The 16,588-nt window shown below is 46.8% G+C and overlaps 1 protein-coding gene across 1 annotated transcript in view; it reads right to left on the reverse strand.

Moving 5' to 3' along the window:
- Window positions 1-734: 734 nt before the first annotated feature.
- The window catches only part of LOC125427012 (major facilitator superfamily domain-containing protein 6-like), a 48,218-nt gene continuing 32,364 nt past the window's right edge, over window positions 735-16,588 (reverse strand). The window contains exons 3-7 of the mRNA XM_048485965.1: window positions 12,027-12,188; window positions 10,369-10,467; window positions 7,356-7,636; window positions 1,087-1,105; window positions 735-878 (exon numbers count right to left, since the gene is read on the reverse strand). Coding sequence (XP_048341922.1) covers window positions 865-878; window positions 1,087-1,105; window positions 7,356-7,636; window positions 10,369-10,467; window positions 12,027-12,188 — 575 coding nt within the window. The 3' untranslated portion in view covers window positions 735-864. The remainder of the gene's footprint in view (window positions 879-1,086; window positions 1,106-7,355; window positions 7,637-10,368; window positions 10,468-12,026; window positions 12,189-16,588) is intronic.

Genomic DNA, 16,588 nt, shown 5'->3' on the forward strand with positions numbered 1-16,588 from the left:
CCTTCATTTCGGTACTGGCTGGTATTTTTCTTGGACATTTCAGTCGTTTGTCAAGTTTTGCAGCATGAAACTTAAGACGAGCGGAGGAAATGTACCGATTTTCCCTTCCCTAGAATAGGTCTGCAACTCCGCGTAAGCTTCAGATGTTCGCGAGCTACATATTCCCATCAGCCCTCGCCACTGGCCATGCTGACAGGGGCTGATGGGAATCAGTTCCATGAATATTCTCCGGTTTTAGGTTGCAGACCCCTGTCCTAGAAACTAACGCAAAGCATTCTCTTTTTTTCAATCAAGCTGGAGGTAACTGCGATGCAATGCTCCCCTTGGGAAACTTAAAGCACACTTTCATTTCCCTCCCTTTTGTGGAGAACAAATTAAAGTAAAAAAAAAGAAATCAAGATCAGCCTTTGACGCCCGGATATAGGCCAAGCCAGCCTTTCTATAAAGGTTGCAAAATTGGTCAAGTGAAATATCAGAGCTGCTGGTTTCTAGTGACACGTCCTCTTCCGCTGAGCCGTTCCCAGCTTTCAGCCCTCCCTAAAACTGGCCAGTCGCATTCAGTCACAGAAAAGGCCTTAAATATTTTAAAAGCTTGTCAGGTTACCGTGGCGGTGGTGGTGACGGGAGCCGCAGTTTCAGGCTCTCCGGCCAAGAGCAGGATTCGGTGTAGCAGGTAGGATGCAACAGACTCAATTTGAGTGCTCACCCACAGGAGGCGGAGCTTCGCTGTCCGAAGGAACTGGGTCCGGTATGGGGTTGTCGGGGCTGGATTGGGGGCCGGGGGGAGCCGGAGCGTCTCCAGAGGCATCACCGCTTCTCAGATTCGGAGACTGGTTTGAAGGCGTGCTTGGCACACAGCTAGGGCTATTGTTGGCTTGCTAAGAAAGAGAGAAAAATAGGAAAACACACATGAAGTGAACATTTGCCGGGGCGAAGGAGGTTCTCCCCAGGGAACACAGGTATTGTGCCATTCCAGGTAAGCCAGGCAGGTTTCCTTATAAACAGCGCACGAATCAGACAGCCACACAGACATGAAAGCAAGAAGTAAAGCCGCCGAGAGTTCAAAAACAAGGCCGCCTGACTTACCTCCCTCATCTCTTCCTAACTGCTCTTCCGCAAGCAGCATGTAGGGAAAAAACTCATTGTATTTCAAGGTTAAAAACTACGGATTTCTTTAAACATGCGAGAGAAACAAAATATTCCAATGGTTTGTTGACGGGTTTCGAGTTCCCGTTTCTGTGTCAAGTGCAGCTGCGCTTAGTTCCTTGACACGTTTTCTCCCCTGTAACCTGTCACATACCCCAGTGAGTCTCAGCGTTATCTATCTATCTATCTATCTATCTATCTATCTATCTATCTATCTATCTATCTATCTATCTATCTATCTATCTATCTATCTATCTATCTATCTATCTATCTATCTATCTATCTATCTATCTATCTATCTATCTATCTATCTATCTATCTATCTATCTATCTATCTATCTATCTATCTATCTATCTATCTATCTATTCGATTTGATAAACCGACCTACCCCCAGAGGGAGCATAACTATGAATATTTCGGTAGGCAGGCTAAGCAGCCAGCAATAACCATGGGATAAGTCGCCATCTGCGGATTTTAAATTGCTATCTAAATTCTGTAAAATTTTAAATTGCTATCAGATTGTTGTACTGTTATTATTTATATTTGATACGATGTACACCCCCCTGAGCCCTCCAGGGAAGGGTGGTCTAAAAATGAAATAAATGGAATGGAATGGAATGGAATGGAATGGAATGGAATGGAATGAATGAATGAATGAATGAATGAATGAATGAATGAATGAATGAATGAATGAATCCATCAGTACATCTTCAAGGTCGCTTCTCTAATATCCCACAAAATGCGCGTTGCTGTCGTTTCTGTCCTAATACAACTGATTCACTTTCTCATATTCTGCTTCACTGTTCAAAATACAACATCAGAACTGATTTGAGAACTGTACTGCCACCAATGTGAGTTTATGCGTTCTTTTCTGAGTATAGGTTATTTAAAATGGCTCACACAGCTTCTCAATAACTCTAATGCTGATATCTCTGAAGCTGTTGCTACATTTTTACTCTGTGTACTGCAAGTTGTGCAATAATGATCTTTTTATTGTATTTGGAACTCATGACACACTCCGGTTTTATGCCTAATAAAGGTTTTGGATTTGGATTTGGATTTGGATTTGGATTTGGAATGAATGAATGAATGAATGAATGAATGAATGAATGATTGGAAGCGGGTGGGGGAAAGAAGACATCTTGGAACCAGCTAACTCCATGGTTTTAAAAGCCATTCCCACCAGAAGTTGCAAGTAGAAGGTTCCCATGAAGGTCAGAGCCTTAATTACTGCATTATCATCTGACATGAACAAATGTTAATTTCTATGAAATAGGCCCACAGAAGAAGAAGAAGAAGAAGAAGAAGAAGAAGAAGAAGAAGAAGAAGAAGAAGAAGAGGAGGAGGAGGAGGAGAAGGAGGAGGAGGAGGAGTTTGGATTTATATCCCCCCTTTCTCTCCTGCAGAAGACTCAAAGGGGCTGACAATCTCCTTGCCCTTCCCCCCTCACAACAAACACCCTGTGAGGTAGGTGGGGCTGAGAGAGCCCCGAGAAGCTGTGACTAGCCCAAGGTCACCCAGCTGGCGTGTGTGGGAGTGCACAGGCTAATCTGAACTCCCCAGTTAAGCCTCCACACCTCAGGCGGCAGAGCTGGGAATCAAACCCGGTTCCCCCAGATTAGATACACGAGCTCTTAACCTCCTACGCCACTGCTGTTGGCCACCCCTGCTATAGTCCTTTGGTTTGGGGGGGAAGGGGTGTCTACTTACTTAGCTTTGGTGTGTTTCTCTCTGAAGTTCAGCTCCTCCCTGACTTATTGGCTATATCGCCACTTTCATAAATTCTGTGTGGAGCCAACTCCCACCAGTTCCCACCCAGAGATTCCCGAAAGCTGTGGTCCACACACCGAAGCCAGACAGTGTGCCGGAATCCTTCTGCCAAACCGGGTCTCATGCCTGCAAGCTGACCAACGTTCTCTGGTTTTCTGCGCTTATACCGCCACTCAAGGACAAATTAGTCTCTCATCTCAGCTCCTCGATATCCCTTCTTCGATCGGGCGGTATACAAATTAAATAAATAATAATAATAAAATAATAATAATAATAATAATAATTCCATGAAGATGCCGATGGGAGCGGAGCAGTTACTGCTGCTGGAGCTGAATGCAACATATTCACAACCAATGCTTTAAAGCAGGGATCGCCAATGTGGTGCCCATGGGCACTGTAACACTCACCGTAACTTCCTCTGTGCCCACTAAAAACTTTTGGAGGGTGGGAGGGGCTAGGAGGGGCTCCTGAAGGGTTATGCAGATTTAAAAGCATCCTATTAAACAGCTTCTGCCTGAAATATCGCAGAGTTACTATTAAGAGATTCACATAAGCTCGCTCTCCAATATTCAGTGGTTGGTCTGCCTCCTGTAGAAGCCATTTTGGGGTGGTGCCCACCATCATGGCACAAAGTCCAAAGATGCCAGGAAACCCAAAAAGGCTGGGAAAATTTAAAGCACAGTCAATGCATCTGATCTGGCTCTTAAATACAGGTCCCTTTTCACGGGGCATGGCTTCCTTTCCGTATCTACCAGTGAAATTAAACAAAATGGAATCTCAGGCTTGGGGAATTCTTTGCTCCCCGTTGCATTTTTAGATATGTGCCAAACGGGTCTCTCAAAAACCAGCTCCACCAAACCCCTTTTCTGGGCATCAGCACAGCTGGGGGGTTCAATCATTTTGTCAAAACCATGCGTAATTCTTTTCTAATCGTTGCAGAAGTTACCGAAACACCACCAACAAATGACTGGGGAGCTTGGCGATGAAATCATTTAAAAGCAGCTCTTGCGACACTGTCAAGTCTGACCGGTTAACCTTTGGATTACCAAGAGGCCCCCAAATAAATGGGCACAATTAAAAAGTGTGTGTGTGTGGTGTGTGTGTGTGTGTATAGTACAGTTAACCCTTCCATATCCCTTCCACGATCTAGAAATCCACGATAAAATATTTTTGGCCCTCTCTTCATACCAGAGAAATCTGATTTTTTTTTTTGCTTTTTTGCTTTTAACTTTAAAAAAGAAATTATGTCTATTTATGGTACCAAAATAAAATATGTAACATGCTGGATATTTTGCACAGCGCCACAATACAGATTTTTTGTATGCGTTTTAAGTTTCTAAACTTTTTTCTTAAGGCCATCTCGCGCTCTCCGCAACTTACTGCCCCAGTTTCTTGCTTCAATTTCGCGTGGCCACTTTCGCTTAATCATATCAATATATTACGAATTCCATTTTCTTGCCATGTTCTCAGCGGCAGGAGTGTTATCAGATACCCAATCTCCTGAGTATTCTCTGATGTGCTCTTTTTGTGAAACCACTGTTGCAAATTTTTTATACTGGGAATTCCAGTGAAGGTTTGACTGCATTTCTAACCCATGTTTGTTTTAAAAATTTCGGTCCCTTTTTATATGCCAATAAAGGCTTGTGTTGTGTTGTAATATATCACAGCTGCGATGGGGAAAGTCACGAAGTAAAAGGGACAACTGTCTAAAACCAAAGGAAGTCAGTCATTTTTTTCCAAATCTATTCATTTAAAAAATACGGACTTGCTAATTAAAACAGACTGACGCTACTGATGAAGCCTGATCGATTGTTCCTTTAAAGGCCAGTCCCCTCAAAACTTTTAATTTTCGCATGCTAATACTTTCTTTTTCTAAGCAAACTCACGTGCAATAATATTTTTGGTCTGAGCAAGGTTTTGGCTCCAGTATTGATGCACAGCAGTAGGAAGTTCTAGAGCCGTGGTGGCGAACCTTTGGCACTCCAGATGTTATGGACTACAATTCCCATCAGCCCCTGCCAGCATGGCCAATTGGCCATGCTGGCAAGGGCTGATGGGAATTGTAGTCCATAACATCTGGAGTGCCAAAGGTTCGCCACCACTGTTCTAGAGTCTTCTTGGCTGTGGCCGAACGGAACATTCTTTCAAGTGAGACCCGGGCCCTACAAAACAGAGCTGATCCACCTGGCCTACAATTGAGGGCAGCAACAGGTTTTCAAACTGGACTGGCCTCCCTTTGCCTTCCTCTTCCCCTTTACTTTTTTATTGCAGTATTGATTATGTCTGTTATTTTGTCCTCTCCTCCCCAATTGATTCTTACCTATTAGTTATTACCAGAGGCGGGATCCAGCAGGTTCTCACAGGTTCCCAAGAGGAGGTTACTAATTATTGGTGTGTGCCGGTGGGGGGTGACTAATGGGTGATTTTGCCGCGATGATTTTTTGCCTTGAATTACGCCCCTCCTCCTCTCAGCAGTAGCAGCCAAGCAGAACTTGAAGCAGCTCTAGCAGGAGGGGCACCGGGCGTGCATGGCAGCCTAAGCCATGGGGCATTCGCTTTCCACGCCTGGCGATCCGGCACAGCTGCGGCGTCCCTGCCACAGCCCCGCCAGGAATGTCCCCACTCCTGAAATTCGCCATGCACTCGCTGTGTGCTCAGCCCAGCCCCATTGGCGCTACACCACAGTTTGAATCCCACCACCATGGGAACCTGTTACTAAAATTTTTGGATCCCACCACTGGTTATTACCCAGACGTACAGGGACATATTGAATGGGATGGTTGATGTCGTTGTTATATGAATAATGTTGTCAGCAGCCCTGAGCCCATTGACAGGGAAAGGCAGGCCACAAATCAAACAAACAAACAAACAAACAAATAAGGATGAACTCCAGAAAACAAGACTGAATCCTTTGTTGGGGGCTTCGGAAATGTTCTCTGTGCAGGTTTTAAGGATGCTTCTCACATAGGTAGCATACAAATCTGCCACAACTGGCAATATAATCCTAGCTGCCTGCTCATATAGTAAAACAGAAAAACAAGGTCTTGTCTACTTACAGGATTATATTATATAGTTTCTGGTGATTCCTAGAGCTACTCTTGTCACTTCCAGGGAGCACCAGGAACTCTATGGTTAGAACTTCCCGAAGGCTGGCAGTCAAGGGATTTTTTAAAATTCTCCCTACGATTTTTCTCCCTTGACCGTAGTTTCTGCCTACCACAACTGCCTGGAGGTCACCTGACATAAGTAGGCAACTGGGAACCTTATACATAAACCAGGGATAATCAGGGGTAGGGAACCTGCGGCTCTCCAGATGTTCAGGAACTACAATTCCCATCAGCCCCTACCAGCATGGCCAATTGGCCATGCTGACAGAGGCTGATGGGAATTGTAGTTCCTGAACATCTGGAGAGCCGCAGGTTCCCTACCCCTGGAATAGCTCAATTCATGAAATGTCCTAAGTCTATATTGTATACACTGGCTACTCCATTGTTCAGCTTCTCCAAACATTCAGTTTTGCAAAACAGGTCTCGGATCTCTCTCTTAACGTTAAAGCAGGCGTACATTCGGCGATCGGTGCATATATAAATAGGCCACAATAACGTTCACTTTTGAAGAATACATTTGTCACTCGAGTATTTTGCCCTGGAATACAAATATTGAAACAGTGGGGGCACGGCTGTCCCTCTGGTGCCCCAAAAGCAAATGCCAGTTCACTGGAACCGACACACGAGATGTCGGATTTGTGGGGTTTTTTTTTGGTTTTTTAAGCCCACTGATTTGTAATCAACCATCAGCAACACGTATGTGAGGTACTATCAGAAGAGCAAACCAAGGTCGCTCCTATCCCTCCCCGCCTAGAAGAAGATAGATATTTATAGGCTACATAAGAAAATACATGACTTTGGACCATAAGAAAATACATCAATTTGGGTCCTTTCAATCTGGCCATCTGCCGCTAACAGTGGCCGGCAGGAGAGAGGCATTCTGTGGTTTGCGGCCGGCAGCTGTTGATGCGTTGCCTCCGAATATAATCAGGGCTGTTTCGTATATAGCTGCGGAGAAGCTGATTGTCTCTAAGTTTCCCTACCTACTTTAAAAAGCTCCGACAGTTCAGCCCGCCACCACATCTGGCGGCGATGCGGCTTGCCGCAGTGCGCATTTTGCGACGCGCGTGTTTTGTTGGTTCGCTCGAGCCAACTGTGCCGGGAGGGCGCCCCAACAGAACTCTGCACCGCTGTAACATAGATGCTCAAGCGACCCTAACTACTTTCAGCTCCTGAGGTTTTTCAAAGAGGGAGCTGGGAGATCCCTATTTGCTGGGAGCCGAGTTCGTGTTTCACCACCTTAAGGCTTCCAGGAACAGACCCTGCAGCTCTCGCTTCTGAAGAGTGACCCGCTCTTAGAAATAGCTTTTCTGCAGTAAGGGCTGGGTTACCTGCAGAGGTTGGTTCTCGAGGGCCTGGCTGCTCTTGGAGAGCTGCACCATCTCCTTGATTTGGTAGATGGCGTACGTGAGAGTCACCCACGGAGAAGAACTGATGCCCCAGGCGGGTTTGTTCACGTCCTCCTGCTCTTCTTGGTATTTGGTCTTCTTGGGCGGGAGCCTGGGCTCTGGCCGAGGCAGGATGTCTTCCGTCTGTTGCTGGACGAGATTGATTGTAGCGATGGGCACCGGGCTAGAAGGCACTGGGATCCTTTCGGCCAGCATGGCCTTTTCTGGGAGGGAAAAAAAACAATTAAGAGGTCAGCCATCACCCTAAGGAAAAGAAATGAAGTAAATTGCTCATTAGAATCCTTCCTATGGGATATTGAAGGAGAAGAAGAAGAAGAAAGAAGAAGAAGCCAATCGAGTACCGGGTCATGTTTAAAGTTTTGGTATTGACCTTCAAAGCCATTCGCAGCCTTGGCCCTGCTTATCTGAGGGACCGCATTTGGCCAGCCGGGATGATGTCAACCCCGCCATAAGAACATCTGGCCTCCCGTGGGTACATAAAGGGGGAAGGAGGGGCTGAAGCCATCTGTAGTTTTAGTATTTTATATATTATTTTATTGTAAATTATGTATTTGATGTTTTAAATTGTTTTAGTGTTGATGGACACCGCCCTGAGCCTTCGGGGAGGGTGGTATATAAATATAAATAATAAATTAATTAATAAATAAATAAAAGAAGGAAGAAGAAGAAGAAGAAGAAGAAGAAGAAGAAGAAGAGGAGGAGGAGGAGGAGGAAGAGTTTGGATTTATATCCCCCCTTTCTCTCCTGTAGGAGACTCAAAGGGGATCACAATGTCCTTGACCTTCCCCCCTCACAACAAACACCCTGTGAGGTGGGTGGGGCTGAGAGAGCTCTGAACAGCTGTGACTAAGTAAGTTGCTTATTGGCTGTTGCTAGCAGATTACTGGAGAGGCAGCGGAGAGGCAGCAACTGCCCGTGTAAGCCAAGCAATGGCAGAGTTCATTCTGACCGTGCAGAGCCAGGGCTGGACTGAGGGCTGCTAACACACGTGTTTAAGATACAATCTTCAATCTTTGAAACACAATCCTCAAAATCAGCAACAGCAGAACACGTGATAAACCAGGCTGGGCACAGAATATTATTTGAAAACACAGGAATTCTGGACTACTCTGACAACCACTATGTCGGACTACACAGAGAAGCCGTTGAAATCCACAAGCATATGGACAATTTCAACAGAAAGGAAGAAACCATGAAAGTGAACAAAATTTGGCTACCAGTGCTGAAAAACACTAGAATCAAGACAGTGATTAATGAACACCCCCCAGACAAAGGATGTCTCCAGGCAGTAAGCAATCAAAGGGCTAGCAAACACCACCCACCACTCTAGGCAGTAAGCAATCAAGGTAACCAAAGGCCAGGCTTCCACAATGCAGATGCCCTCACTAATCTTCATGGTTACTCACATGCTAAATGGGTGGACCCCACCCAACACATGCAAATCAAGCTTGCTAATCGCACCCTTTACACTTTTTAACAGGCAAATAGGAGATTAAGAGCTCGTGTATCTGATCTGGAGGAACCGGGTTTGATTCCCAGCTCTGCCGCCTGAGCTGTGGAGGCTTATCTGGGGAATTAAGATTAGCCTGTACACTCCCACACATGCCAGCTGGGGGACCTTGGGCTAGTCACAGCTTCTTGGAGCTCTCCCAGCCCCAACTACCTCACAGGGTGTTTGTTGTGAGGGGGGAAGGGCAAGGAGATTGTAAGCCCCTTTGAGTCTCCTGCAGGAGAGAAAGGGGGGATATAAATCCAAACTCCTCCTCCTCCTCTTCCTCTTCTTCCTCTTCTTCTTCTTCCCCCTCACCCTGGACATCCGACAGGTGTATACACTCCACTTGTTTTACTCCCATCAGATCCTCTGAAGATGCCAGACACAGATGCAGGGGAAACGTCAGGAGAAAATGCTACCAGAACACGGCCATACAGCCCAGAAACCCCGCAACACCCCTGTCATGGAATGATGCTATCGCTACAGCAAAGGGAAAATCACCTATGACTGTGAAAAGCATCTTGGGTCTTTGATCCTATGCGAAGGTGTCAGGGCGCAATTTCAAAGGCCTAAGTTACCTCATGGCCTGAGCAGAGTTTTCCTGAGAGGGGGAAAACCAAGGATTTTAGATTCCATCTCAGGGGTTTGTCCGGAAAGGATCTCTCTACCAGAAGCTCCTGGTGAGGGAGGACAACGAACCTCTAAAAGGAACTTTCTGCTAAGGGAACTGTGCTAAGATTTTGTTATTTTCGCTTGAAATAAAAAACACCTTATGAAACTTAGCAGGTTGCAGTATGGTTCTCCAGTTGCACAGTGGCAGATAGGAAGGCGCTCCAAAGGGTGATCACTACTGCACAGAGGATTATCGGCTGCCCTCTCCCCTCCTTGGAGGAACTCTGTAATTCCCGAAGCCTAAAGAAAGCCCAAAATATTCTGAGAGACCCGTCTCATCCAGCACACTCTCTTTTTGAACTGTTACCATCCGGCAGACGATACAGGTCTATCAAAACTAGGACAAAGAGGCTTAGAGACAGCTTCTACTCTAGAGCTGTGGCTGTGCTAAACTCCGCAGCTTCGTGTTGATGTGTTTGGGGCTGTGTAGGGATGGGTGGAGGAAGGGGAAAGGGAGGATGGGGTATGAGCCTGAAATTGTGTGCATCGAGGAATGCTGCTGTAAATTTCGTTGTGCGTGCACAATGACAATAAAATGCTTATGCTTATGCTTATGGATGGGAAAAGAACTCACAAGCGATTGCAAGACTGCACCCCACAATCTAGGGAAAGGTCGCGACACCAATCTTCAAACTTTAAAATAATAATCAATTTGAAAGCAAACAAACAGACAAGTAAATAAATACATTAGCGTTCGACATCAACGGGAGTTTCGGAGCAGATTCACAAAGGAGCTCTGCAAAGAGTCCACGGGTAACTGCGGCTGCTCACCTTCAAGTTCGTCAGGAACTGCCAGCCACTGGATCAAAGCAAAAAGCAAGAGGATCACGAGGAAGGCCATCCCGATCCCTCTGAATGTTGACGCCGCCCCTGCGGGGAGAAGACCATTTAGCACCCAGCCTTTATCCTGCTCAAAAGAGGAGGAGGGGCGGATTAAAACAATACAGAACAATCAAGCGGCTGCATGAATCTTGGCAAAACAGGAAAGTTGGCCCACTGTCACGATCAGCCTATGTCTGGTTTGATCCTGCCACGTCTCTCCCGCCTGGGATGTGGGATTCTTTCTCTCCTCATCGCCCCCCCCCCCCCCGCCCTTGTTACTACGGTTGGGTGCATTTTCTCACTCTTTGTGCTTTGGCTTCCCGAATGCTGCCCTATCAGCTCATCAGGCACCTGCTGCTGTTGTTCCGCCAGTCGTTTGGAATGTAGGTTGTTCTGACCACTGGGGAAGGCTGCCCTGCCTCTGGATCTTGCCTCTGGACCACGGGACTGGCGAGGGGTCATTCCCCCCCTTGGGAACAGGTCGTCAGGGGTGGTGTCATGTGACGTGGGGCATGCTGGGCCTTTTCTAGGGCCCGTTTTGACACTTTCCCATCAGTCAATCTAATGGGCAGATTTCAAAAAATCCCACAGCATAGGAGACTATGGCCCCTTCCACACACACATAATAATGCATTTTCAAACCACTTTCAGAACTGTTTGCAAGTAGATTTTGCTATTCCGCACAGCTTCAAAGAGCACTGAAAGCAGTTTGAAAGTGCATTATTCTGCATGTGCGGAATGAGCCATAGTGTTTGCAACTCAGGGGAAGTGGACTCTGTATTACATATCCTATTGCATTGTGAGCTCGATAAAGGGGAAAGGGAGGCTCTAATTTATCCATTGTTCATCCAGTACAGAAATTTAACTATAGCTAATTCCAATTCAGTCCTTATGAGAATTTTACTGGAAGACCGAGTTTCTTTTATATCTCAGCAGGGAGCTAAATTTTGTATGCTGGCACATAATAAGCGAAGAATCATGTTAGGACCAAGAGCCAGACCACATGATGGTGACCGTAATAATGCTACACGCTAGTAATAATACAAGTAATACAATAATAATACAAGTAATAATGCTACAGAGTGACAGTAATAATACAATACAGTAATAATACAAGTAATAATGCGACAGACAGACAGACAGACAGACAGACAGACAGACAGACAGACTGGACTGACTGGACTGACTGGACTGACTGTGGGTCAGGGTCTTGTTACTGGACAGTCCAGAGGCACGATACCCACATAGTGAAATGGGGAGATGAAAGGGCTCCCCAAACAGATCTGGTGATTTCCATCAGCAGCCTCTGGAAGACAGGGGATGGATTTACTTAAAGAAAACCACCAGGACCCGGGGGCGTAGATGCAATGGGGACATCCGGGGCAGCTTGTCCTGAGAGCCGCCATCGCAGTCACATTTGAAGAGCACTTCCAAGGTTTTGGCGTTCTTAAAGGAAATGTACCGGTATGCTATTCCCCTTGGAGAAATTCCGAGAGAAATTCTGTGCCCGGATCATCGGTCTGTGACTGACACCTCTGATGGCAAACAAAGAAATGCTCACAATGGACAAAAGGACCCCCCCCCATACAGCCCCCCATTTCTCTTACCAAAGTAGTTGACCAGGACACCGCCAACCATTGCGCCGCACCCTCGGCCCAAGCCCAGGTGAAGTCCCTGGAGAATGCCCTGAGCGGAAGTTCTCAGCTCTGGAGGCACTGCAGCACTCAGGTAGGAGATACAAGCCGCCCAGATGGCCGCGTGAGTCATACCTGTGGAGAACAAACAGTTTAGGAAAACCAGGCGGGGCTTTTGCTCAGCTGGCCTTCTGATTGGCTGTTGTATGAGGAAATTATGTTGTGCACCGCCCAGAGCCCTCTGGGGGTAGGGCGGTATACAAAACCAATAAATAAATAAATAAATAAATGAACGAACGAACGAACGAACGAACGAGCGAGCGAGCGAGCGAACACAAAAAACATTGCTTTGGCAGCAGCTGCCCCCACACTACAAGGATCTTCACTTGTGAGATTGAAGGTAAGGTGTAGTTGCCTTTTCGCAGCTGGCTCCGCCTCCTGTGGCGGCCATTTTGTGGCAGCTGCACCCACCACACTGTACCAGAATTCCAAAGGTGTCCACAGGCCCAAAAAGGTTTGGGGACCCCAACATGCTCCTTGTGTATTTTTAATCATATGCAAGGTCCTGAGGAAACCTTTGCCCAACTTGTTTATCCTGACCACACATGCCTGTGCCCGAATCTCTGTGCTTTGATCCAAGTGTGGAGAGAATCTGAACCCTATTTTGATTAGAGCCCACAGGTCTTTTATGCATGTGTGGTGTCCTTCACATTAAGTTCACATTCCCTTCAGGTTGAATTCCCAGTTGTGCACACGTTTTGCCCTCTTCTGCCCCCTCCTCCTCCCCCATACCACCCCCATACCAGTGGCGTAGGAGGTTGAGAGCTCGTGTATCTAATCTGGAGGAACCGGGTTTGATTCCCAGCTCTGCCGCCTGAGCTGTGGAGGCTTATCTGGGGAATTCAGATTAGCCTGTGCACTCCCACACACGCCAGCTGGGTGACCTTGGGCTAGTCACAGCTTCTCAGAGCTCTCTCAGCCCCACCTACCTCACAGGGTGTTTGTTGTGAGGGGGAAAGGGCAAGGAGATTGTAAGCCCCTTTGAGTCTCCTGCAGGAGAGAAAGGGGGGATATAAATCCAAACTCCTCCTCCTCCTCCTCCTCCTCCTCCTCCTCCTCCTCTTCTTCTTCTTTGCTACATTACCCAATATTAAAACTATCAGAAGGGCTTTTAAAAAACCAATTTTAATGCTAAAGGCAAAACTGACATGAAATTGGCACGGCCTAGTGAAGTAATGGGCTAAACCAAAAACAGCGCGCGTGCACACACACACGCGCACACAAAGGTGCAGGCAATCGCCTCAAATTAAGGTTGCATGGAAAGAGCAAGGAAAAGGCGGGCAAAATGGTGGGTCAGATACGCTAGAGACACTTCGCAGGCGGAGAATCCCTGTGTAAACAAATAACCCACTGCAAAGCAAACAGCCACTGGGTAAATAGTGCATACATTCATGGCCATATTTTACTTCTCTTTTGCGTTTTTGGTGTGATTTTTTTAAAAAACAAAAAACTCCAAGAGGATTTTTCGGCTCACAGATGCTTTTTAGAGAAAACAGTCTTCCTTCTCCTTGGGCAGGTGGAGAGAGAGGATTTTCCAGGCCCAACAATACTTTGCTGGCATTCCTTTGTGTCGACTGCGGAAGGAACTCTCGTCGTTGGGTGAGACCTGTTCGGACTTATCGCACTTTTACAAGGTAGGTTTGCTACCTATGAGGTGGCCCCGGCTGCTCCACCCTTGGTGCTGGCAAAGAGCCACAGTAAAGAGCCGGTTCTGTGCCACAGGTAACCCTGTTTACCCAACGGGATTGCTACGGCTCTATTTCATCCCTTCCTTGGTACATTACATTCAAAAGCCCTGAGCCCTTCGGGGATAGGGCGGTATACTAAATTTAATAAATAACAACAACAACAACAACAACAACAACATTGTTAAAATCACCAAAGATTCAACAACAACAACAACAACAACAACAACAACAACAACAACAACAACAACAACAACAACAACAACATTGTTAAAATCACCAAAGATTATGATGGGAAATGTGGGCAAGGTGAACATACAGAAGCAACCTTTTCTCACATGTGGGGGTAAAAAAACAAGGAAATATTGGATTATGATTTACAATGAAGAAGGAGGAGGAGTAGGAGGAGGAGTCTGGATTTATATCCCCCCTTTGTCTCCCCTTCCCACACAACAAACACCCTGTGGGGTGCGTGGGGCAGAGAGAGCTCCATAGAGTTGTGACTCGCTAGCCCAAGGTCTGTGAGGGGCTCCGGGGGCAGCTGCGGCTGACCTGCCTTCTCCTGCAAAACAGAGAGGGGAGAAGGGCAGGTGGGCACCACAGTGGCGTAGCACTAAGGGGATGTAATGCACCAGGTGCGGGGGCGTGGTGGGGGCGTTTCAGGGCATGGCGGGGGCATGGCAGGGGTGCAGGACGCACGCATGCCCTGGGCGCAGTTCCCCCTAGCTCCGGCCCTGGGGCACCAGCTCCATCATGCCACCTACAGTTTCATGACGGCTTGGGCAGCAGCAACCAGCCCTCAAGAAAGAGGGAGGAAGATGTCATGGGCTTTGAGCCGGCTCAAAATGCTACCCACAGGCCGGTCCTGATGAAATTACAAGCAGTCTAGGGAAGACAGACAACAAGAACCAGGTTTGGGGGAGCGGCAGGTGAAGAGTTTGGATTCGTACCCCGTATTTCTCTCCCGTAAGGAGTCTCAAGGTGGCTTACGAACTCCTTTCCCTTCCTCTCCTCACAACAGACACCTTGTGAGGTAGGTGGAGCTGTTTGGAAAGAACTGTGACTAGCCCAAGGTCACGCAGCTGGAATGTAGGAGTGTGGAAGCACATCTGGTTCATCAACTAAGACTCGGCTACTCATGTGGAGGAGTGGGGAATCAAACCTGCTTTTCCAGATTAGACTCCACTGCTCTTGACCGCTATACCACACTGCCTCTTGAAGGGATTGAAGAAACGTGGCTGCTAGTATAGACAGGGCCCGCCCAATGTCTGACGTGGCCCACAGAAGAGGCAGCTACAGAGCATGTATGAGTGGGGTCCCCGTGGCCATTCTCCAAGGTGGTCTCGACTTGCCCCCAGCACTCTGCCCTCGTCCCCTGCAACGAAATCAGCTAGCACAGTTTGTTGGTTTATTTATTTAATTCATTTGTACATCCCACCTTTCTCCACAGTAGGGACTCAAAGAGACACATAGCATTCTCCTCTCCTACACTTTATCCTCACCACGACCCTGTGAGGTAGGTTAGACTGGGAAAGCCTGACCGGCCCACAGTCATGAAGCGAGTTTCCTGGGCATGAATGGGAATTCGAACCCGGGTCTCCTATTATCTAAAATCATCTACACTTGTAAAAGGCCCATAATAGCATGCCTTATACATCCAGTACTGCAATTACAATCCACAATGGGTTCCAGTGGGACACTTTTTTGACACTTAAAAACACACGTGTTTTGTCCAAATGGCTTTCTTCAGTGGGAAAAAGTAACACAGTAATACAGTGTTTAGCTACCAGACTACAAATGGCAATTATAATATTTTTTATGACTGATACCAATTGTTGCAGAGTTGTTTATATTGGCACCCAGAATTCATTTGCTCCAGCCTAAAAGAATTTCCTATAACTGAGGATTATAAGATTTTGCCCTAGCAGAATGGGGAATGATTGGCACATGGCATTATACTTTTTAAGAGGACTATTTTGTGTGGAAGACCGGAGTGCCAATATAAACAACTTTTCAACAATTGGTCTCAGTCACAAAAAAAGTGTTATAATTACAATTTGTAGTCTCATAGCTGAACACCCCATCACTTTACCGTATTTACGAGTGTAGATGATTTTAATTGGTAATAAATACGTATGTGTTTTTGATATTCAGTGGTTTTATATTTAGTGGTCCCTTAATTTCTTGACCCTCTAGGTCAGTGACGGCAAACCTTTTCGAGACCGAGTGCCCAAACTGCAACCCAGAACCCACTTATTTATTGCAAAGTGCCAACACGGCCATTGAACCTGAATACGGAGGTCTTCGTTTAGAAAAAACGGTTGGCTCCGAGGCGCGCATTCCTCGGGAGTAAGCTTGGTGGTAGTTGCTGGCTTTGCTTTGAAGCAACCGTGCAACTCTTCCAACAGGTGAATCATGACCCTAAGAGGGTTTACTCAGAAGCAAGCCCCATTGCCAGCAACCAAGCTTACTCCCAGGTAAAGGATCACACTTTAGTTCTTTACCTGAAAATCAGTGGGGTTTAACAGCGCTTAACAGGGTTACCTGCACTGCTTCCCCAAAACTAGGTCTTAGGTTTAATGTTAATAATCAAGCCCAGTGGCCCAGGCCAGCCTAGATGTGTGGGGGATGGGAGGGCGACTCTGTTTGCTCGTGCCCACAGAGAGGGCTCTGAGTGCCACCTCTGCCACCCGTGCCATAGGTTCGCCATCCCTGCTCTAGGTACTTAATTTCAGCTGCATTCTTCCTCAAATCCCACAATGACAGACACTTAGCACATCCTACAAGGAA

Source organism: Sphaerodactylus townsendi, linkage group LG02 (assembly GCF_021028975.2).
Source record: "Sphaerodactylus townsendi isolate TG3544 linkage group LG02, MPM_Stown_v2.3, whole genome shotgun sequence".
Taxonomy (NCBI): Eukaryota; Metazoa; Chordata; class Lepidosauria; order Squamata; family Sphaerodactylidae; genus Sphaerodactylus; species Sphaerodactylus townsendi.